General features: G+C 39.8%; 1 protein-coding gene across 2 annotated transcripts in view; it reads right to left on the bottom strand.

Annotated features, from left to right (window-relative positions):
- Positions 1-1,151: 1,151 nt before the first annotated feature.
- Positions 1,152-25,002, bottom strand: part of cyfip2 (cytoplasmic FMR1 interacting protein 2) — a 37,642-nt gene continuing 13,791 nt past the window's right edge. The window contains exons 5-30 of one of the 2 annotated variants that reach the window (XM_030145189.1): positions 24,428-24,529; positions 24,051-24,232; positions 23,859-23,955; positions 21,525-21,653; positions 20,243-20,347; positions 20,053-20,141; positions 19,654-19,891; positions 19,321-19,473; positions 17,838-17,977; positions 17,611-17,758; positions 15,473-15,626; positions 15,208-15,364; positions 15,009-15,105; positions 14,644-14,720; positions 14,437-14,545; positions 14,226-14,345; positions 13,900-14,099; positions 13,720-13,807; positions 12,522-12,665; positions 12,286-12,376; positions 8,828-8,960; positions 7,251-7,324; positions 7,054-7,148; positions 6,727-6,965; positions 3,552-3,699; positions 1,152-2,576 (exon numbers count right to left, since the gene is read on the bottom strand). In XM_030145189.1, the coding sequence (XP_030001049.1) occupies positions 2,409-2,576; positions 3,552-3,699; positions 6,727-6,965; positions 7,054-7,148; positions 7,251-7,324; positions 8,828-8,960; positions 12,286-12,376; positions 12,522-12,665; positions 13,720-13,807; positions 13,900-14,099; positions 14,226-14,345; positions 14,437-14,545; positions 14,644-14,720; positions 15,009-15,105; positions 15,208-15,364; positions 15,473-15,626; positions 17,611-17,758; positions 17,838-17,977; positions 19,321-19,473; positions 19,654-19,891; positions 20,053-20,141; positions 20,243-20,347; positions 21,525-21,653; positions 23,859-23,955; positions 24,051-24,232; positions 24,428-24,529 (3,477 nt within the window). In that variant the 3' untranslated portion in view covers positions 1,152-2,408. Of the gene's footprint in view, positions 2,577-3,551; positions 3,700-6,726; positions 6,966-7,053; positions 7,149-7,250; positions 7,325-8,136; positions 8,463-8,827; positions 8,961-12,285; positions 12,377-12,521; positions 12,666-13,719; positions 13,808-13,899; positions 14,100-14,225; positions 14,346-14,436; positions 14,546-14,643; positions 14,721-15,008; positions 15,106-15,207; positions 15,365-15,472; positions 15,627-17,610; positions 17,759-17,837; positions 17,978-19,320; positions 19,474-19,653; positions 19,892-20,052; positions 20,142-20,242; positions 20,348-21,524; positions 21,654-23,858; positions 23,956-24,050; positions 24,233-24,427; positions 24,530-25,002 lie in introns of those variants that run through there. The other variant, XM_030145190.1, reaches the window with a different exon arrangement.

Raw genomic sequence — 25,002 nt, 5'->3', positions numbered from 1 at the left:
CTTCCCAATTTAGACATAGACCAAAGTAGTGGGATACATTGAATTCAGGTATTCCATTCTGTACCAGCCAGGAGTCCTTCTGTCCTGATATCATCTTATACTATGATAAATATTGCTATTATTTTTATTCTTTTTAATTTTATCTTTAGAGGTAATTCTGTTTGTCATACACTTACAAAATCCTGCAGTTTGTTTTCTACTTAATTTCCCCAACACTGAAATTATTATTATTAATTATTCTAATTATCATGGTTATATAATATTCTACTTCTATATGTATCTGGTTCTGACCATAAATAAGCATTTAAAACCACAATATTTACTTTCAACTCTCAGAGACAAATCAGTCTTCAAACTTCAACTTACTTAAAGAAATATGGATGTGACAATTATTGTGATTATTGACAACTGACATTAATATTTTTATTACAATATCTCACATCAGCACGAATCAAAGTCGTACAAGCTTTATGTGACGCGTATGTATGAACAGATTTTAAGCTTTTCATCCAGTGACACAAAAACTCCTACAGTCTCCTTAGTAGTACGTTATCTGCACACATTTACCTGAGTAAACATAACAAGTGCTTAAAATGTAGAAACCAAAAGTTATAATACCATTGTTTTCAGTTAAACATTTTTTTTATTTCATGGAAATACAACATAATTTCAAATCCTTTGCAGGACCATTGTTGTACATTTTATATTTTCTCCATTTTTTGTACTTCAAAACATAGTCACTTGTACAACAATATCATAAACAAAGCCTCATGTCACAAATGGAGCCATTGATGACAATAAATTACACTTGCCATGCTAAGGTTTCAAGATGATACATTGGTACCTTCGTTTTTACTAGATTAACCTTTAAATGAAGAATAAATTGGAGTTGAATAAATATGATAAAAAGACACTGGAATTACAAAAAGAAACTTTGTTCATTCAAAACGGAGCAGAAAAAGATCACAGGGCTGTTTGGGAAAGGTGACTTCTTAATAATCATCTGTTTCTTCATATGAAAAAAAGGACAAATTTTGCATATTTCGATAACACTGCTAAATCTAAAGAAAAAGTCCAACAACAGTAAATACTGACTATATTTAGGAAACTGCCCTTTAATTATAACTGACATTTTAGTTATGTTTTTTTTTATTTTATGTGCAGAATATTTCATAGATCTGCCAGACCAACATCATCCATTCACTCTCAAAACAGGTTCTAGTACAGCACTGTCTTTATACAACCTAGAGGTATTTTCTAATCTTATTTTGTTCATCTTTATTTTTTTTTACTCTGGAAAAAGCAAACACATTTACCCAGATGAAGGTGTGTCTTTTCCAAATTGTAAATAATATCACTGTATTCATGTACAGAATATAAAAAAATCTTTCCAACAGACAAAAGAAAAAGGAAAAAAAAAAAAAAAAAAGCTGTTGATGAGGTTTCCAGTCAGTAGTAGAGGCAAGTATACCAAAGATGTGTAAATTAAAATATTAATAATTAAAAACAAGAACAATTACAAGACTCAACACTTCACTTAATTTCAACAGTGAAATTTACAGTGGAACTGCGTCCGAATAAAAATGCGCTCTGGAGACGTGAAAAGCGGATGTGACGTGAGGTACGTAAAAGCGAGTTTTAAAAATGCGATGGACCTTCAGTCATTGAACAGCAAGCAGGGACAGAGGTCGAGAAGTATTGTAATCCATCATGATAGACACTATGCATCATGAATATGGGCAAACTGGATTATTATACAAATAAGCAGAGACTGAAATATAGCACAGACAAGTTTGGGTCGTAATAGAGGACAGGTAATGGTACTGTAAGTCGCAGCAGTTAGCACTTAGAGCACCATAATGAACTTAAAATCAACTTAGAGGTCTGTTATTTGTCGTACCTTTTAGAGAATCAATGCTATTTTTTGTCACTGCTTTTCACTGCAAATCCTAATTTTCAGTTATAAACATTTGGGACTCCACATTACTGAGGAAAGGTACTCGTTTGGCATTTGTGTCACCACCCAATCCACAAGTGTGCAGTTGAAGGAGTAAGAGAAGGCATGCATGAGTCAGAGTAAGAGCCACACAGAGACTAAAATAAAAAAAAACAAAAAAAAACAAAAACAAAAGGGATGTGAATTTACACTTCCACCTCTAGTCTGGTCCATCACAAAAAGAGTTAAAGGCTTGAAGAATTTAAAGACAGTCCCTTTTCAGGTGGAGGAATAGTGTGACGGGATTTGTCTTTGGATTCTGTGAGCCAGTGTGGAGCTATAGTAATATTCAATACCTCTAAAAAGACCAGAAAGAGGCAGAAATTAGCACAGCTATGGGGAATGTGTGTACAAGTGTGTGTGTATGTGTGTGTGTGTGTGTGTGTGTGCACTATGTGTGAAGGGTCTTTGTTCAACAGGTGGTAGCTAGGGACTGGTGTATAGGAGGCTGGAAACAGCGGACGTGCTCCACAGTGGAACTGTCCGTCTCCACTGCCTTCATGTATTTGTTCAGGATGGCAAAGATTTCATTATTCAGGATCTGGTACTTCCTGATGCGGTCGGCCATTTTCTTCAGGGGCTGTCGAGAAAAACAGAGAGGAGGAAGAGAATGATTACTATGAACCTGTAGTAATGAACGGTGGAGTTACAGCATGAACATTAAGTCAGACGTCATGGCACAATACATGAGAGCCACACATAGCACACCTTCTCAAACCACAATAAACTAAAAACTAAACTGAATTAGTAACAGTCACATCTTTTACTTGATCAATAGTATAGTGGGAAGTAGTAACAGTGGTGTTTGCATGTTTCATGTGTGGTGGCATGCTCAGCTTAGAGAATCAGACAGTTGTATTTAGAATAGTGAAGAATATTACAGTAACAATAATATATTACAGTACTGTTACTGCCTCAATCAGTTAGTGTTCAGTGTTTTAGAATAGAATAGATCTTTATTGTCACTGTCACAGCAACAATGAAAATCAGTTTAGCAGTAAAAACACTTCTATAAAAATACCCCACAAAATAGTGAAAATGTAGTGAAAAAACTACAGGATAAAACATTAAATATACAAATGTTACTAAAGTACCACCAAAACAACTGAAATATACATAAACTAACTCTATACTACAGATGACAAATACGTACAACAAATAAGGATATATACAGGCAATCTTGGATATATACAGGTGAGATTAGGAAAATAAGGTGCATGTGTCAGAAGTATTTCACATGTTGGTTAAGATGTTTATATTCGTGCTGTGTGAGGTGAATGTTTTGGTCAAACACGTCTAATGATCATAAAGTGGGGCACATAATGGCTTCAGTTAAAGCCTGTCAGTAAGGTCCAAATGAAAAAATTCTACATATGGCAAGCATTTTTGTTATTAGAAATATCGGATATTTTTAAAAGGCTGCCTGTTAAAAACAGTTCATACTGTGACTCCTGTCTGCACCGCTGACTGTCAGGACTACCTTACCATCCCCATGTGCATGAGTTTGAAACCAAATAACCTTTATTTATTCATTTTACTGTAACAGTATACTCACCACATTTTTGATGATTTCATCCTTGCCATCCTGTCTTTGGACTTTTAGCAGGTGGTAGCAAAAGTCAAAGAGGTCAAAACGACGCTGCTGTCCCAACAGGACAATGATGGCACAGCCGGCCCAGTTCAGCCCATCCCCAAAGCACTGTCTGTAGGGCAAAGAACGGACAACACACTGTTATTATACAGTGGCATTTGCATTCCACAGTGGAATGCTTACACAGAAGACTCCCAGGCAACAGCCAGCAGTGGATAGTATCTGGTACTTTGTTATTTTCACCTCCATGGAGGTTCTAAGTTAACTGAGGTGACACCAAAACACTGCAGACTACTGATTAGTTCAGGAGCAGAACAGTTAATATCACTGTGTTCTCACTGTGCAGGACAGGACTGAACAAATCAAATATTTTAAACAGCCTTTGACTACACTACAGTCATTGCAGCCTTTATTATAAGTATTTATATTCTATTCATTTACTCTACTATACTATTTAATGGGTTTCCATCCAAATGCATTAAAAATTTCAAATGAATTACCAGAAAATCAGCAAAAGTTAATGCATATGCATGCATGTTTTAATCCACTACTGTATTCAAGTAATAAGAGCTGGTTCGTTATCACCATAACTGTGGTTCGCTGGTTAAATATAAGTTACAATATATGTTTTGTACCATAAAATATTACCCAACCTGTTGATTGAGGAGGTGGGAGATGTTAAGGCTCCCACACACTGTATGATTTTAACAATCTTATAAGTTCACAGCAAGCCACACGGTGCGGCATGAATTTGGGTACGACATGAAGTTTGCTGTGTGCACATTGTACGATGCTGTGTGTAGATTGCACAATGAAAACATGAGCTGAATCGCAGCCTATGACGTACATGAGACGATGTGAATGCGCAAGAATTAATTATCAGCATGCGCAATCCATCCACTAAAAACGAAAATACGAAGAAGTAACAGAACCCTCGTCCCTGTGGCATTTATATGTGTGGAAAACAAGTCAAAAAAAGGAGGAGGAGGAGAATATGGACATGGTCGTGGCTCAGAAAGAGAGGCCAACTTAGGATGCAAATTTTGCAAAGAGGGCTTCAAATAAGTCCTTGTTAGCATCTGCTAGCATCTGTTATGGTCTGTCACTTTCAGTGTCACGCTAATCAGCACGTCATTTCATACTGCATTTCTATTGAGATGAACACATCCGATAAGTACCTGGATGTTCATCTGAACCATAAACTGGACTGGACTGATAACAACACTGCACTTTACAAAAAGGTCAGAGCAGACTCTATCTGCTCAGGAGGCTGAGGTCCTTTGGGGTGTGGGGGGCACTCCTGAAGACCTGTTATGACTCTGTTGTGGCCTCTGCCATCTTCTACAGAGTGGTCTGCTGGAGGAGCAGCATCACAGGAGGAGGAGGTGGGGGAGAGGAGGTTGACAGCCAAGCAGTCCTCCATGACTAACAAAGACTCTCACCCCCTCCAACACACACTCACTGCACTAAGGAGCTCCATTAGTGACAGGATGATACACCCAAAATGTGTGAAGGAGAGGTAGCGCAGGTCTCTCCTTCCTGCAGCAGTCAGGCTCCATAACAGAAACTGCTCCAAAGAATTCTGTGCATTAAACCATATCCCTGTTCAACCTGTGGCATGATCAGCATGTGCACAGCTGTAAATTGTATATATAGGTTTTTTGATTTTTGATTTGTCTTAATTTTTGATTTTGCACTTCTTTTACTCTTCTGTGCTTTTGTACCTTGCTGCTGTAAACCTGGAATTTCCCCTTGTGGGACTAATAAAGGCATATCTTATCTTATTTCTGTTGGTCAGTTAGTGGCTGTAGGTCACAGCAGCAGTCACACTGTGAGATGCTCACCCCAAATTTCTGACAATGGGCTCTATGCACAGCCCCACTACTTCCTGAACTTAAGGCAGCTCCTTTATTTCCTGTTTTTCATTATTGGACACACTGATTAATCCAGGTGTGTCTGACCACAGTAGTCCCAACAAGAAGCAGCAGACACACCTGGATTAATCAGTGTGTCCAATAATGAAAAACAGGAAATAAAGGAGCTGTCTTAAGTTCAGGATAGTAGTGGGGCTGTGCATAAAGCCCATTTTAGAATTTTATCACTGGCTGTCTTTGGTCAAAAGATCTTGACAATGGCCGTCCTTGAACCTGTCTCAGTGCAACGTAGGACCACCAATTTAGGGCCAAGACCAAAGATATCGCCACGATTCTATCTTGATTGCTATCTTTCGTCTGAGACCGTCAAAAATCGCACAGTGTGTGGGAGCCTTAAGAGAAGTTCTGTGCTCCCCCAAGAAAAAAACAACTTAAGTTAGCTTTAGCTTTTGTCCCCAGAAACAATTCATTACTCTAGACTGCCCCTCAGTTCTTCAACACTGTGCCATTTCCTTCCCATTTCCCATTGTCTAATCCAGGGGTCACCAACCCTGGTCCTGGAGAGCCACTATCCTGCATGTTTTAGATGTATCCCTCTTCCAACACACCTGATTCAAATGATAAGCCTATCATCAAGCTCTGCAGAAGCCTGATAACAATAAGGTGTGCTGGGAGAGGGAAGCATCTAAAAGATGCAGGATAGTAACTCTTGAGGACCAAGATTGGTGAGCCCTGGTCTAAGACATTTCTTTTTCTTCAACTAATTATATAATTAATACAAAAGTTAATGTTGCATTCTCCTTTTTTGCTACATGCAGACCCATATAATTTGCTGAACCTTTTCTATTGCACATAAATATATACACTGATTTTTCCACCTTTCCCAAGCACAAAAATGTTTTTATTTCTCCATGTAATAATTCAAGGTGTATTTGAATTTTCTGTATTTCCTTTTGGGTTTTTCAGTCTGCAAATTTAAAATGTGAGTTTAAAATAAAGCCTCCATTGATTATGTGTCAACCTCCAAAACTCTGCTGTGTTCAGATGAGGAGGTACAGTTGTTCCAGTTAAGACACACAGTAGTTGATGTCACTACTGTTATATGCAGTGCTGCTATGACAACCAGCTGCATCAGGGTGCTACTGTATTTACTGTACAGTGGATAGGGGAGAACCTGGTATGAAAAGTGAAAGAGTGGATTTGAGATAAGCTGGTATCATGTGGTGAGAAAGCATCATTACGTGCACCAGGCAGCTGTTACTCACTCTGCTGTGAACTCGTGTGTGCCAACAGGGATGCAGTAGACAAACTGCATGGCGCTCCACAGGCGGTGGAACTCCATACACTCATCCACATGCATCACACCATTGGTAGGTGGAGGCCCACGCCACACCCCGTCCTGCAGGAAACTGCGAATGCGTGTCAGGATGACCTCAAACATGGAAAGGCCGCAGCACAGACGTTCTTTGGTCAGCAGGTCCCCCTCACGGGCAATGGCAATTTGCTGTTAAAAAAAGGCAACAAAATATATGTATCATTAAAAATAGGAAGGGAAGAACAGAAAAAAAATAGGATAGAGGTAGTGACCTTACCTGCGGGGTTCCCAACCTCTCAATTAGAGGCACAAGGTGGAGTGGGGCGTACTTCGCCTCCAGCCTTTTCATTCTCACCTCCAGACGCTCTCCCTCTGTGGAAACGGTCACACACATGCGTTCAACACATTTTTCAGCAGACCCTGATTCACATAATTGCCCAGATTCTGGTTCTGGGTTTAAATCCTCTTCTATACCTTTGATGTAGACTCTGGGTAGTATGTTCTGGAAGGGGGCAGCGTGAAGCAGGTCACATACTTCCTCCTGGGACTAAGATTCAAGCACAGCACAAAAGCAGGTCATTTTAATCGCACTCCACTGATCACCCATTTTGCTTTTTCAGACATTCTTACAGAGAGCATGCGGGTAGCCATGAGGTGATGTTGTAATATGAAGGTAATGGCAAATATTTCTTGCAAAATCCCTTCATTTACTCTCAAACTCAGGCAGGTTTTCAAACTGCTATGCTACTATAGTAGTTTTGATGAACTAAAGCAATTGTCTCCACACTACACATGAATGCTGCTGGATTAGTAATTAGGTCTATTATTAGTTTATCAAGCCATAGTAGGATTAGTATGTCATGAGTATGAAATCCCATCTAATCTGCTGGGAGCAACAGGCCACAACAGGTCAGATTCTGAGTAAGCTTACTGAGGTAAAACTTCAGTGTGTAAGTAGATTTTAAGCCAATGGCAAAGCGGCTGTATATCTATCCATCCATGGTTGTCATGGTGATTATTAATCAAGGCAACAAGCAAGAGAGCAAACCAAGTACAGAGAGGGAGCATCTTGAAACCTCGGCTAAAGGGTGAAAAGTGAAAAGAGAGAGCCATGCAATGTTAAAAGCAAGACACACTGCAACATCCACACCCAAAGCACACACACAAACCAGTGCAGTCAGAGAGAAATGGGAGTAATAATGACAAGTGAGAAGTGTTATGTACACAGGCATTACAAGCTCCCAGAACCAGAAGAGAGGATGGAGGCTAAAGTGCAGTTTTAAGCACAAGACTGTATCAACAACCAACCAGAAATGCACCATCATCTCTACCATGGAAGAAAGGACACAGATTTTATTTGGTTTTTATTTAATTACTTGCACTAATCAGTTCTCATATAATTTGATATCTAAAGTCATTTGCAGACTGTGCGATTTTTCCAGGTAGATGTCGGGTTGCTAAGAGGAAAATAACAAGACTTTAAATGCTCTCAGTCCTTTTGCTTCCATGGCTGATTGGAGGTTAAACCTTGTGTGCCAAACGTGGTAAAAAGAAAAACAAACAAGCAAAAAAAAAAAAAAAAAAGAAAGACAGAAACAGAGCCGCCCAAACCCACAAGAGAAAAAGAGAGAAGACATATCTAGACTGTTAATTGAATACCAACAACAAGACCTAAATCCTTACCACCTGTGGAAGTTGCCAGCGTGTAATGAAAAATAGAGTTGTATTTCAGAAACAGATAATAAATACAGAACACACTGGGGCACTTAGACTGAGAGCCTGACAATTTCTGCCTGTGGTATTGGATCAGGCAGAAACCTTCAGGCACCCAGGTTACTGGTCACCCACACAAAAAACAAGACAGCATTGTCATTCCCAGTCACTGGGCATGCTCTGGGACCACAGAGGTTTTTAAAGCAGTAAACAGTCTTTTAGGTGGAAATGTGGCAAGAAAGAGTACAGTAAGTAATATAAGATATCAATACAATAACACTATAGTATAATGCTGTAACAGTCCGATGGGAAAAAGACATCATTATAGGAAATGTCTTACCAGAGCTTGCTCGATGAGCAGGCAGAAGAGGATGGCATTTCCCACCTCCCTTAAGCTCTGGAAGACATCTGTCTTCAGCTCAGCATACTCAATGATATCCTTGAGCTGATGGTGGAAGAACTCCAGGATACCTGTAGGGAAAGAGAGCAGAAATATAGAGGAAACCTGGTAATTGATGTTTCTACACTTAGCAAGTATTAGCATCTATTTTTACACATTTTATTCCTGAAGCCTCTTGTTTCACTCAACCTGTCATTTATATCAGCACCTCAGTGTGATACATATTAACACCTCATTATGTCAGTGATAATCTATCGCTACTGGGATGGACCAGGATGATGTCAACGGGTTTGACTGGCTGCCCTGACCCACATTTGGTGTGAACATCACGCCCTCAAAGTAGGGGATGGGAGGATCATTAACTGCTGAGAGTAAGATCACGAGCTGTAAGCCAGGTAGAGAACTCAGGGTACAGAACATCAGTAATCTACAGATTACTAAGATCTTCTCATAAGGATATCCCATCTGACTGGCTTCTAATCTGCACAGTGAGTCCGAGCCAAAATGCACACGGGCAGGTCAGGAAATTCACTGAAACCAGCTGGACAGAAGTAAAAGACAAGTAAAAAGTCTTCCGCAAGACTTTTTACATTGTGTTAAATTCTTTACAACTTCTCCTGTATTTGCTTTACTTATATTATTCAGCACAAAATCTGTTTTCACCTCAGCAGGTACTCTTTTCCCCACTGTGTCCTCAACTGACTCCTTCGAACCCTGTGAACTGTTTTACAATACTGTTTGTTTGAGTCTGGTTGATGTAGTGCTTTATATGATGTCAGCATTTTCCTCTGCTGCAAACATTTTTACTGCTGCTTCAGGTTATATCTGATTCTTATTCTAGCAATGTCTCAAGTCTAAGCACTTACTGCACTCAGAGAGGTAGTTTGTGCATAAAACACTACAGAAGTGAACAAGCAGCACTGAGTTCGGATTAAATTAGAGGGAAACTGCATGTTCTGTTTGAGGTGTCTCTAGACTTCCATCACACAAAGAAACTATTCTAAGTGCTTTATCTGACCTTAGTATAGACACATGCATATATACCCTCCTAAGACCTAGCAATGCATTTTTGTCCTCTGTAGGGGACAAAAGTTTGACAGTTTCCCTTAAAAAATGCTGTCCTTTGCAAAAGACATTCCATTAAAAAATAAATAAATAAAAACAAATTATTTAAAAAATGTATCTGAAAAAACAGTTGCATTATGCATTTTCCAATCAAGACAATTGTTTAATGTAAAAGAGCTAAAATTTCCACTGTCCTGGGTCTCAGGAGGATATTGCACATCGCAGGTAAAATAGCCAATGGATTAGCTTGTGAAGTATGTTATGCATAAATCCATTAAAATCATACAGCAACACAATATGGCACTAACTGCAGCCTAAACGTGATGGTCATATGTTAATATGTAATTATAAACGCAATAAACGTTAAATGCATTGTGCTCTAGTCTTTCATCTGTTCTCGCCTAGAATGCACTTGAGAGTATAGCAATCACAAATGTTACATAATTACCGTATCTCAATTATTTGAAATAACTATGGTAATTTTGCATAATGGAGATAATCATCTTCATTCACCTGTTTAAAAACAGTCGGGTGAAAACAGAAATGGCTGATTTTATCATTATTTCCACATTGTTTACCATCAATTGACTGGTGCTCTCGTTCTCTTCTCACCGCGCCCCACTGAACTAGCTCTGCTATAGTCTATTGTAATTTCATACCTTAGTTCAATCGTTTATTAATGGTCTTTGTACATTCAAGTCATATCACATCTGCTATATTTGTACAACAGTGGCGACATCAAGTTAACAGAGTACAACAATATTATCGATAAAATGAGGAGTAAAAAGGCTATGAGCTGCTGTAGAAACATGTGCGTTGTAATCTGTGAAAGTCAGTATGTCCAATTAACAGATATTTACAGCTTATTCTATCGTAGAAAACTCCACAATTCCCTTTTTCATGTGATAATATACTAATTATGAATATTACACTTCTTTTCTGCAATCACATCAGTGGCGATTTCTCATAGACTGCAAGGGAGGCCCGGCTTCCCCTAAAATTACGAAAATTAAATGGTTAAATATGTACGGTTGTGTTGACATTTTATTGACTATAAATGTGTTAGAACACGTTCATCTTAAAGATGAGTTCGTTCAAATCAGCTTTATCACAAATCAACGGATGCGATATTGTTCACTTCTCCATTCCCGTGTCTGTTTTCTCACACATCTCTGCTCAGTGCATTTGTCCGTAGACTGCGGGCGTCTTTGGGCTTCAATGGGACTGAGTGGAACAGTTTTTTTCATTGCCTCTAAACTGGACAGTAATTGGATAAATGCCACAATGTTGTCCCGCCCCCGGACGCCGGGCGTCTCTGGGGGTGAATGGAGCTGTGGGCGGAGCTCAGCCGGGCTGGACGCCAGAATCCCACGTGCTGATTGGAGGATCAGTCGAAAGGCTGAATCCCGTTTGATTGACAGCTGTTTTCAGATCCACTCCTTCACTGACACAGTTCAGTTAATATCGTCACACATTCTGCTGTGAAGTCAGAGAAACCACTACAAAATTACTCGTTCATTTCTTGCACTGTAAATAAAACACACTCATTGTACTTCCTTGTTTCAAGTTAACATAATTTCACTGTTTTCTTGTTTCAGTTACATAATTTAATCATTTCTTGTTCGAGTTTAATATCGTTTTGTAGATATAAATCAATCATACTGTCGGCTAGGTCGCAGTGAAAGGAGCATCTGTAGTTTAAAAAGGCTGAAGTCTTACATCCACAACACACTGGGCCAAGGCAATCTAAGCAGAGAGGACACTGGTCCAGTCCCTGGAAAAGACGCCTACTTGGTACGATAAGGTTACTGACCATTTTCTTAAAAAGGAACGGAGGGCCGAATGTATGTTTAAATAACTTGACTTTTTTTTTTTTTTTTTTTTATGTAAGCCGACAATGAGCTTCCCCTGTCTGAGAGACGAGCAGCCCCCACTGAATCACATCCACCTGAATCCCACAAATTGTACACACCAGACCTTTACAATAACCATTTAAACTGTAGGTTGAAATGATTGTTATGTCTTGAGGTATTATTTTCCCAGTAAATCAGTTATTCCATTGGAGAAGTCTGATACTAGCCATCAGCCACAACTGGAACCAAGTTCTGCTGATACTGTCAGTTTGTAAAATGTCCTTTCAGCGCCATTAATCCGCCAAACCAATTTAGCCTATCTCTAATAGCAAGCGCTTCCTCTTGGTCTTCTCAGCCTGAATGCAACACACATTACACAACTGGACAAGATAATACTACAGATGCCAAAAAAAAGCCAAAAACACACACATGAAATGCTCCTTTTCCAGTGTTAACAATACTAATACTATAAACTCACCTGGGGAGCCGTACTCATGGCGCGGCAGGCGGCAGATTTTGGGCATGACTTCTATCAGAGTTTTTACATACTGCAGGATGGTGCCCTGTAACTGGAGAGTGACAAGAAGACAGATAGAGCACAGCAGGCAAGAGGAGGAGAGGGCACAATAAAGGAACAAAAAGATTAACTGTACACTGTACAGACTCCAGCACACTGAGAGGAGGGCAACATGTGTGCAAAATGAAGATAAATACCAGGCTCTTGACAATCTTAAGCAGCTCCTCCATCACGACAGCAATGCCTTGGTAACCAAGGAGACGGCAGATGGTCTTGAAGTGAGGCGGGCCAACGAAGTTTCTGTAGGAGCTGTATATGTGGGAGTAGGCAATGTTCAGAGGCTGAGAAAAGAAGAAGGAAGGAAGGAAACAGGTTGGACATAGTGTTAATTTGGCAGTGCGTGGTGGGTATCCTTTACAAATATTAGGGATGCACCGATACCACTGTTTTCCAGACCGAGTACAAGTACAAGCACAAGCACTTACATTTGATTACTTGCTGATACCGAGTACCAATATGAGTGCTTAATAATACCATTACAGTTCTTAGTTACTTTTGAAAATGTGCTTTATTGCCGTTGTCATTAGTCTGACTGGAACAAAATGCTGCTACTGACATTTAATGTGTTGGAATGAGTGTTTCTCAATCAATCCACCAGAGGGCGCTGCTCTTAATTAACCATACTGGACAAATACCATGAAGAAGAGTAAAGTTTTTGGAGAAGAAAAAGAATAAAGTCAATAATAACAAACATGGCGACGACAGAAGAAGTAATACTAATGTGGATACTAATGTTGATACTGATGAAGTTAGTTGTCATAAATATGTCAGTAGTTTTTCACTAACTCACGCAGTCACTCTTTGAAAAGATTCGCCACTTCTGTGGTTCTCGGTGGCACTGCTTCTCCGCCGGGTATGCACAGAGCCTTATATAAAAGATAATATGATGGTTTTTATATGGCTCTGGTTACGCATCCGCTAGGTCCTGGAAAACGGACAGAATTATGTGTAGAATGTACGCAGAGGACGGACAACATGCTCCATCCGTATCCGTTTGTGTCTTTAACGTAACTTTCAGTCACCGTTACTTTTGTCACCGTCGTTTATTTTGAAAAATCTCCACACTGCTGACATTACTCCTCTGCCGCGTACCTGGTGAACATCATGCTGGTGTAAAATGGTATCAGTGTGGGTATATCGGAAGACTTTTACGAGTACGAGTAGATGGACACGTCATCAGTATCGGACCAATACCCGACACTGGTATTGGTGCATCCCTAATAAATATTGTTACCAGTTTTTGTCTGTCTAACTATCTTGTAAAAATACTAAAACCTAAATGGAGGATATGAGATTACTTCACGATATTATATTTGACGTTGATGTTAAACACACCTTGGACCCATACAGGTAGTAAGGCTGCACATTGGCTGGTTTGTCCCTTTGAGGCTCCTGGGTGAAGGGAATGGCTGTACGTACAAAGCTGAAAATAAAAAAAGTTAACAAAAAATTAAATTAAGAGAAAAATCAGGCAATGGAAAAAGCAGAACAACAGGCATAATCCAGAAAACTGACCGGTTTGTGGATCCATTGTAGCAATAGTTGGGGAGGAAATCAAAGTTGAGCTCCCAGAAGACATGGAGAGTGATTCGTCCATAGGGGGCGGAGACGTTGTGGTTGGCCTCCCGGAACATGGCGTCAAAGCTGTCCAGGGTCATGTGCTTTGACAGGAGCCGGTGAGTTAGTCTGTTTATTTCCAGCAACCACTCCAACTCCTGTTAAACAGAGACACGCATAAGTAGTTGGAGTTGTTTTGATGTCATGACGATATGAAGACAATGAAGATACACTTGACTTGTTAGTACATCCTGTTTGTGTACGTTCAGACTCTGTGATCTTACCACTATGGAAGTGAGGTCCTCGCTCTCGAAGCGGCTGATGGCATGGTCCAGAGACTTGTACATCGCTGCTGAGATCCTCTGGGTGATCAGACGGTTCAGGTCGATAGAGCGACCTAGCAGCTGCAGAACACAGACGGGAAAAAGGGTATTTTATACAAGACAGAATGGCCACTTGTTGTGTGTTTAAAGACAGAAATGAAAACTACTTTACCTGTACATGTCTCTGCTTGAGCAGCGTCTCGTAACGGTTTGACGGAGGGTATGGGATGATGACACCATAGTTTTTACACTCTGCTCTGAAACGCTTGTCTAGGAGGACACTGTGACATGCAGAAAAAGTCAAAGTTAAATCTGTGGAGAATGTTACACTATAGTGCCAATAACTCCAAGTATAAACACATTCAGTTTTCTCTCCTACCTTCCAGCCATTGCTTTGTAGTAGGCAAATATCTGATCAGCTAACTTATAGACGAACTGATCAAAGCAGAGGTTTACCTGCAAACAAGCACATTTAGAAGTATTAACACAGAGTTAACGTATTTCAATGCTAAAGGATCTGTTTCATCCAATATGTCAGAATCATGTTTATTGCCATGTACGTAAACAGGGTTCACATGACTAGGGATTTGCTTCAGTGGTTTGATGCATACATAGAACATGGAGTAGGTAAGAAGCATGCGGTAAAAAATAAAATAAATCAAGTAAGATAGCGTTTCAAAATATACAATAAACAATGTGGACAAAAGCAATGGGATTGAGTGAGGTCAGCCATTCAATTTTTACCTCAGCCTCAATTTCATCATACAGGAACTGTTTCTTGAATTTAGTGAGTGCGTAGTAGCCGCTGTCATTATACAAGTCTAGAGGATACAGTACATATCTGGAAAACAAAGAAAGTAGGTTATATTGTCGTAAGCTTTTTCAAAAGAACACATAAAAATCAAACCCAGTTGGAGTTTTGTCAGTAGGTGCTTTCTCTTACTCCATCATGGAGGGCTCCTTTGTCTCCAGAATGTGGTCTGTGAGGATCCAGGGCATTGACATCTCGATGGGGAACTGGATTCTGCGGCCCATGGTGAGCTCCAGGAAGAACTCTCTGAACCACAGCTGAGACAAGTCGCAGCACTGCTGCAGGGCCTCTGCACAGGGGGCAGGCACAGAGGGGATTACCTTCAAGAACTGCAAAGCAGGGCCACAGCTTTGTATCTTTGATTTGTCTTAAGTCAATACTGAGAGGTTCTCCTCACCACTGAAGTTGAGCAGGTGTGTGAAGAAAAAGGATTGTTTATGGAAGTCTTCTATGGCCACCACTATGGGTCCATCCAGACTGCTGCGAAGAGTCTTCTTAGAGCCGCTCTTATCAGCTATCAATGACTCCAGCATTGTGCGCACCATGTACAGCTTGAGCACAAAGAGGAGATAAATGACAAAAAAGTTATCTTCAAAATTTAACATGAGCGAATTTTAGGAGACAGACACACACCAATCCGACAAACCATAAAAAAGCAACAACATAAAATAACTTTGACATTGTTCTTCATATGTAAAATGGAACTGGTTCAAGAAACAAGTACTACTCTGCAATGAAGGGGAAGTATTTCATTCGTTTCCTTTCCAGGTTAGAAATGAATATCACACTGGAACTCAAACTGTGCTGCAGGTGTCATTCATTTTTTTCTTCCCTAAGGCCACACTGCCTACCCTAACAGTGTCTAACTGCTAACACCAGCACTGCAGCTACACAACTGTAGTTGTCATATTTTAGATACACATTAACAATGACAGGAATAACACTTCATTTAAAGTTTATTTCATATTGTGTTCAGACAAGGATATTATAAATATTCATAAAAATAAATACATTTAGAAATATGCAGCAGAAGCGTCAGATATGTAAAATGTTGCAGGTATGATGTCAACGTTAACAGTTCTTTTCACAGTCTATTTTTGCAGAAAACCACATGCTCAAGTGAGAAACAGGCAAAAGCCAGAGGGTGTGTGTTGAAACTGTGGGTGACACGTCTCCAGCGAGACTTGAGATGAGATGTGTTTCTCACACAGGCTGTGAGACTGCTTTAACCTGTTGAGAACAGCCTTATGGGTGTAGATGTACATATGAACAGTTGAAACATGTCTCTACCGGTATTTGTATGAAGTCGGTTCCATTACGTTATGGTTCAAATAATGAAGCCCATTACAGTCAGAATTACATGTTATTTTTGTCTGTGTGTTTGTATGCTGCCAACATGCCACTGAAAATAAGAAGAGAAGAAATATGTACATGATTCAGTCTTTGCAACTGTTAATAATTTAACTAAAATCAGAGGCCATGTTGATTTAAATGTAAACCTGCTGGCTAATGTTACAGGCTTTGTTTAGCTATGGTTAAATAGTTCTCTGGATTCTGTCATGTGTACGCCAGTTGTCAGATTATCAGCAGGAGTAACCATTTATAAGTGGTTATATGATTCTATTAGGTGAATATGGCTTTCCCATTAAATTGTCACTATTAAAGAATTAATTTGTCTGCAGGAAACACAGCAACAGTTCAGGGAAGTAGAGCAGCTGACCAGGCAATGTGTGTACAGTCAGGCTTTGAGGTGAATGAATGAATTATAGAATAATTTATGAGTTATATAGAGAGGCATGAGTTTTCAACAAGTGTAACCTTTGCAAGTCAAACGACACTATATGGACAAAAGTATACAGACACGTTGAATTCAGGTGTTTCTTTTCTAACAGGGGCCTGGACTACAAAAAAATAATGACAAATGTCATAATATAGTTTTATATTGTGATAAATTTTGCATTGGTTAGTTCTGTTTAAATTAAAAGAACAAAAATCTCCCTTTAAACTTTAAGGAAATATTGTTTTTTATCTCAAATCAGCATGAGCAGGACATCTTACAGCTGTAGTCAATGTATTCCAATATTTTTGTCCATACAGTCTACAAACATCAATACTTTCTTAAAGTTTAATGGGAGATTTTTCTTCCTGAGTGAGATGTGAAGAAAGTAGATGGTTTGAACATCTAAAATCATAGTCATGGATCAAAAAACATAAAAAACTAAATTAATGTTGAGAGAAATTAAGTAAAAGTGATCTCCAAGGCATTTTGGAAGCAAAGATAACAATTTAAGTAAAACTAACCAGTGCAATTATATTTATCACAATAAAAAACTCTATTATGACATTTGTCGTTATTGTTTTGTAGCGGAGACCCCTGTTAGAAAAAAATTCAATGTGTCCCAATACTTTTGTCCATATTTGGCCTTTGTGTCTTTTGAAAGTAAAGTATCTTCATCTGCTCAGTCTTAACCAGGTGATTCAATACACCACTCTTCCTCAGTTTCCCTCATCACACTGATTAATTCCGGGTCTTACCTGTGTGCTGGAGGGTCCGACGGCTCTGCGGGGGACTTTGATATCAAATCCACCTTTGGGGTCCTTCTCCCCTCTCAGGCAGGGGTCATTTGGAGGTTCCCTGGCTCCCTCCCAGTCACAGACGGTCTTTCGAATGGCCTGGAGAACACTACAGAAAAGAGATGTCATTTAGGCCTCGAAGAGTCACAGTCCCACTCTAAGGTTAGTCTATTTCTCTGCATGGGTACCTGATGAGGACGTTCTTCTTCTTGCGTACAGCCTGGCGTAGAGGCTCTCGAAGGGTCATTTGGGCAAAGTCCTGTAGCGCTGCGTAGATGGTGTTCCTGATGGCCTGGTTGAACACAGACTCCATCCGGCCCATCAGAACCTACAGGTTACACAGAACCATCATCGTCATCAGGGAAAAAATGACTGACAGGTGGAAGGTTTTGGTACACAGTACATTATTAAAATATACCAAGAGGCATCAAAAACACAATAATGGACAATACATTATGGACAAGGTTAGTGACACATTGTAGACATCAAGAACTGTAAGATGGATGAAATTAATTTCTTCTGGACACGATCTCAATGTGTGTCCACCATTTTCTGCCAATAGCGCCTGTATCCTTCGTGGCATTGAGGACTTTTTATTGGCAGTGGGCTAACAAGACATTGCACAAACATTTTATGACGCACTTTTCTTTTTGTGGATTAATGTGCAAGTGGGAAATGTTTTGGACTAATGATGCTGACTAGGGCTTGGAATACTATTTACGTGAAATGACGATTCAATCCCTACTTCACTACATTTACTGGTTTTGTTACATTTCTTTCTAAATGCAGCAAGAAGGTTCTGGGTTCGATTCCAGCAGGGGTGGACCTTTAAATGGGTTCTCTCCGCGTACTATCATGAAAAGACATGCAGGTTAGTTAGGTTAGGTTAATTAGCTAATCTAAAAGGCCTGTAGGTGCGAATGTGAGTGTTTGGTTGTTCGTCTCTATTGCCGCGTTTCCACTGCATGGTACCGGCTAGACTCGACTCGACTCAGCCTTTTTGCATTTCCATTACGAAAAAGGACCTGGAATCTGGTACCCGGTACTAGTTTTGTGGTATCACCTCCGCTGAGGTTCCAGGACTGGGGACCAGATACTAAACTGTGACGTATAACACTGCAGACCACTGATTGGTCAGACAGTTTTCTCTGTCACCTGCTGTTTTACAAAAAACAAATGCGGAAGTTGACAGTAAATATTAATCCACATGATAACAGCCCAAAACTACACCACGGTCGGTCGAGGAGATTCAGTCTTTGGTGGCCGACATAAAAATTCAAACGAGACAACACGCAACGAGCGAGTTTATCAGCAACTCTCTAAGCAGACGACACAGAAATAACATGCCACATCGCTATGACGTCCAGGTACTATAAAGTCAGTAGTATCCTGTAATGGAAACGGTCTCCAGGAATACCGAGTCGAGCCGAGCTGAGCCGAGCCGAGCTGGTTCCACGTAGGAAAACGTGGCATAAGTCAGCCCTGTGACGACCTGGCTACACATCAAAGGTGTACCCTGCCTTTGCTCAGTGGTAGCTGGGATAGGCTCCAGCAACCCTTTCGAGGACAAGGCGGTTCAGACGATGAATGAATGGTACATTTTGTATTTTACATTAGCGTTTTTAATGCCTCTTAGTATATATTTGTTGATATAAAAGACCAGTGTTTTACCTGCAACCCTTTGATCATGGCGATAACCTCCACTAGGGCGAATTTCTCTTCACTGGTGTAATTGTAACGCGTGGCCCGTTCATATTCCTCGGCCGTGCCTGGACAGTCCTTATTGCAAAATTTATCTGTGGGGTGGACCAGCTTCCACGAGTACTGAAAGAAACAAATAGAGATTAAAGGGAGCTATAAACAGATCAAAGAGAAACAATCAATGGCCAAACCGCAAACCTTTCATATCTCCTAATCCCACAGATATCGACTGCTTCGTGGTCAGTTTTACCCACCTACCCACCCACACACACACACATACAATCAATTCCTCGCTTTACTCACAACTTCCATGACATGTGTGCTCCACTTGGACAGCAGCTGCAGACCCCTCAGAGCCAGGTCGAACAGCTCCCTGTACTCCTCGTCCGACTTCTGGCTGTCCAGGCCCGAACCCGTCACCACTTCGCTGTTGCTGTAACGCGCCAGCTCCGAGATGAAACGGATGTGGTCCTCCCTGATCTGCACCATCTGCTCGCACAGGTTGTACTGCGGTGAGATGCTGCTCTGGGTGCACGTCCACCTGGGCACAGAAGAACGGAGGGGCGTAAAGAGTTTGGAGGTGGGTGGGAGCAGATGGCTCGGCGGTCAACGATTTTGGACGTGGACTGAGACAAGCTGTTCTGGTTGTGCAAAAGGTTGATAGCATTCCTTTAAGTAATTATGCAAACAGCTAAATCTTACTTGGACTTGTTCTCTTCGTAGTGAGCGCTTGTCTCAATGTAGCGTGACAGCTCTATCTGCATGTCTCCGAATAGTGGCACCACTTGAAGCTACAAAACAAACAGAAAGAAAAGAGCGTCAGCCTCAGCGTCAGGTCACACACACAAACACATCACTGAAAAGAAAAGATGCTGAGAAAAAAAAAACTTACTTTGAAGAACTTGTCAATCTTGCTCAGGTTGATTCTCTTTTTAGCATCTAGTTTGTAGATGTTACTCACATTCCCATCCATGAGGTACAGACCAAAGCCCATCACCTAACAGACAGACAGACATGTGTTACCGTGTTGACAAAAGGACACACAGCCAGCTAGACAACAACTGTGAATTATATATGAAATCAAACTTCGTTGTCTGAGTGTACGCAGATATGCACATTGGCGGACCCTAATTTATAAGGTTCTTTGAAGTTTGATTCCTCCTTATTTGTGCACTTTATTGCAGAAAACAAGCAGCTGCGATGCCTTGTGTTCTTGCACTACACTTGTTTTATTTGTTCCTTGGGTAAGGACTGAATCTGGAAAAAGAGCTTTCAGCTTTGCTACCTCCTCAGCATGGAATACTCTACCAGGGTTCCTACAGGTTTCTATAAGTTCAGTTGAAGACTTTTTAAGAGGACTTCGAACAGAATTTAATGCCTATTTCACATCCATACTGGCCAAAATTTGTGACTCCTAGAATTTAGGAAAATGTATTCATTTACTCCAATGCCTTGATTCCCATTGTTCGGAGTCATTTCTCACTGAGGGCTGGAAAGTTAGCGATAATTGGCAAGGCAAATTTATTTGTATAGCACCATTTATACACAAGGCAATTCAAAGTGCCTTACAGTGCTTTAATTGGTTCCTAATTTCAGTATAAATCGTCTGTTTGGAATGGGTGGAACTGAGTTGACTAACGTTACTTTCTTTGCTGCTTGGACATTTAACAGACACATTTATACACATTTAAGTCAGTTTATGGTCACATAACTTAAGATTTACCATATAAAATTTAATACCTTTTAAAGAATTTTTAAGGTATTAAATGCAGATTTGTAAATTCAAGACTTTTAAAGGGCCCAGAGGAACCCCGTCTACAGACTGAACTGAAACTCTCTGAAGTTATTCCACTTGGAGCCTTCTGTTCTATCCTGAGAGACAGACAGCATGAGAACATTAGACAGTGCCTGTGTTTTTAAATTTTAAATGATTGTTTGTTATTGTGTTATAGCTCCTGCACTTCTTGTTGAAAACACTAGTGCACCTCTAAAATTGTATGTTTTAATCTATAGTGTCACTTTCTCATAACTGTTCTGATGACATGTGCTGCTGACCTCTTGGCCAGGTCACGTTTATGAACGAGATCCTGATCTTAATGAATGGGCTTTATTTAGTTAAATAAAGGTTGAAGATGAAGAAGAATAACTACTGACCGTAGTCAAATGTTTCGTACCTTCAGCAGCATGTGTTTCTCACTGGGTGTCAAATACATCTTGTTCTCGTAATAATCTACACAGATGTTGACGATGTCTGCCAAAAGCTCCTCGTAGCCAGGAATCACCTCCAACTGTTGGTGCAGGCACTAGACAGGACCAGAGATGGGACAATATGTCACTTTCACATAAATCACAATCAGGATACATTATTAATCGCAGGGGGAAATTAATAGGAGTTACAGTCGCTCCATTCAAGTATAACAAAAAGTAGCAGGAAAGAAACTATCAATACAACAGAAAGAGAAAAATATATAAATATATGCATATAAAATGCTCTAATAGTGACACATTTACAGACAGAGGGCTCCTACAGCAGATAAATCATCAGCATATTTCAATACTACTACCAACTAAAACAAAAACAGAGGGAATTAAAAGTCTGACTGAATTCTCCCACTGAAAACTGAAATTTTCAGAAATTATTACAATTTAATATCAAGATTTCAAGATGCTGTAGCTTAGAAATGGTTAGAGATAAAGGCATTGGAAATGAGAAAAATATTGGGTATGACAGTAAATGTACTCATCTAATTTGCATATTGTGATGTCACATGGTGGCAGCCAGATTGGATTAGATAACTTTAAGTAAAATTGAACTTTAAACATATTTACACAGAAGTTTTCTTTGTGTTTTTGGTTTTTGTCATCTAATCCTTAAAATAAATGAACTTATACATTAGTACAAAGTAAAATGCAGTAAGTTTTAGTAGCTTTTCCGTACCCAAATCTGTCCTTATCTATCAAAACTAAAACTAAATAAACTTCACTTACTTACTAAACCAGCTCGAGACCAAGCCTTTCAAACTCAATTTTCTTCTTGACTTTGAATAGAAACATGCCCTGAAATGGTGTTAGGACTGAAGGAGCACATCTCTGCCATTTATTAGTGGAAGGTGGCAACAAGATTTGACAACTCTATCTGGAGCTCTGGTCTGTTTCATTCAGTTATGTTGCGACTTTGGCACTTAAAAGGGTTAAAAATCAAATCAGTGCATTCCAAAAATATCTGCACCCTCATTTACTCACACATAGATTAGTGCAATTAATTATTTACTTGCCTAAAAGACACCACTGGTTGAACATGCAGCAGCCAGACTTCTCCAAACGTAAATAATCGACAGGGAGGACATGGAGGTAGTCTTAGCCAAATTCACACTGGCTCCCATCCCTTATAGGATTCATTTCAAGGTTCTATTGATTAGTTTTAAATCCCTACAAGGGCTGACTCTCATGGGCTGACCCTCAGATTAACGAATCAAGTGCTGTTACAAAATCCACAGTCCAAGATTAAAATAAAAAGGGATTGTGGGATCACACTTTCATTGTTTAACCTCTGACATTGTGGAACAAACTGCTCCAAAATATCAGATCAGCAGAATCAGCGCCTCAGCCGAACGAATTGTTAAGAGTAAATTTCGTCACGCCTCTACAAATATTTTAATGTTTTTCATATTATGTTTTTATCTCTGATGTCTTGAAACTTTTATTGCTTTTTATATTTCTCCATAACTCACTGCATTTGCAGCTACAATATGGGATTTAATTTTGTGAAACACCTCATTATTCTGGTGTTGAAGCCCTTCTAGGAAGAAATGTTATTACTGCAAGTTGCCATATTTTGTATAAACACAGTCAGGGTTCCCACTCTTTCCCTGAAATTATTTTCCAGGACTTTACCAGGACATTTTCAGCCACTACACTAATCCGTTCCCCTGTCCCCTTCATTCTTTGGAAGTGTTCTTTTCTACAGTTGTTTAGTTTAGTTTAGTTTATTTCAGACACAAACATAATGTAACTTGTAACTTGCATTTACCCAGATTGTTTCTATGTTTATTACTCAGACATTTGATGTGCAGTCTATGGCAATAATTTATCTATGAAAAATAATTATGACAAATGTATCATAGAATAATGCAAACACACCCACTGATTATAGTGTAGCACTTCATTAGCCTGACAAACTGGAGCTACAATGTTCAATTGGGCAATTCCTAACTCAACTTTCTCTTTTCTCTTACTTTGTCTCCTGCACTTCCTCTAAAAATAGTTGTATGTTTTCAATAAATCACTGAAAAACAATTTCCTCTGTTTCATCTGAGTTCAGGCACACAAGGTCACAAGGCAGGGGGAGGCTAAATAATGTTCCAGTATAACTTAACTGTTTCCAGGACATTTGACCTTTTTTCTCATTTTCCATATAAGTTTTCCATGACGGGAAAATTGGTCAATCATTTTCCAGGTTTTCCAGGATATGTGGGAACCCTGACAAGTCTAGTCGGAGCACCACCAACCTGAGTGATCCTGTTGTGGTTGGCTAAAAACATGGAGAGGTTCTGGGACTCCTGGATGGACTGAGGGTCAGCCATCTTTCTCAAGAACTGGGCGGCCCTGAAAATATCCGAGAGACAGTTTTACTTTTTTAAATTCTTTCCCATATCATGATACGTTTCTGGAAAATCAGAAATGAAATGACGCTTAAGTACCTCTTGTAGGCAGAGTGATCATTCTTGACGCTGCACTTCATGTTCTTCAGTTCATCCAGGACTGCAAACATGTTGATAAATTTCCCCAGTGTGAGCAGATAGGCCTCTGACACGAAGTCCTTCCTTCTCTCAGCGTGGCACAGACGCTTGACTTCACTACAGAAACGCTCGATGGCTTTTCGCTGTGAGTGACAAAATAAATGACAGTCAGCAAATAACTACACTTGTATGTGAATAAGTAAATGCTCACAAAAAACAGTGGCATTAAATGGATATGCAAATAAACACCTCTGGACAGTACCAGCCAGTGGTACGTAATATTAACGGATGGCCTGGTTAAACTGATAAATATAAGAGTAGGGTGAAATCTGTCGTACCTGGAAGTACATGAACTTCATGAGCTTGGTCACTTCAGGTTCTAACACCTCCACCGTTTTCTCATAGATCTCAACTCTGTTGGGCTGCTCGTTACATTTTACCTGAGAAACACAAGAGGGCGCCATTACAACACTTGCTACTGCAGAACGGCACAGATGAAACATATCAGTAGTTTGGATATTTAAGTCAAGTCTGAGTGCAGATTTGGATGCTTTGACAAGGATGTAAATGTGTTCCATATAATCCTTTTTTACTTTGTGGCTGTTAATTAAACTGGTAAATGTACGGTAAAATGTATGATATTTTTGGGGGCATATTACTACTGCATTAATGTGTATGTTGCACTTTACTGTCATCAGTGTTAAGGCTGTGCTCAAATGAACTACTCAACATAGTGTGGAACAGCTTATTCTACAGCAAACCATCATGTTGTGTCATTGTCTTGAGAGAACCACATCTCTAAAAAGTCAACTTTTCACAAGCTCAGAAAAACAGCAATGTTTTTCCCTTCATAGAAATCCATTTCCCACTGATCCAAGATGGGTTTGAAAAAGTTTATTTTGCTCAAGATGGC

Source organism: Sphaeramia orbicularis, chromosome 10 (assembly GCF_902148855.1).
Source record: "Sphaeramia orbicularis chromosome 10, fSphaOr1.1, whole genome shotgun sequence".
Classification (NCBI taxonomy): Eukaryota; Metazoa; Chordata; class Actinopteri; order Kurtiformes; family Apogonidae; genus Sphaeramia; species Sphaeramia orbicularis.
This window is presented reverse-complemented; position numbering and strand designations above follow the sequence as displayed.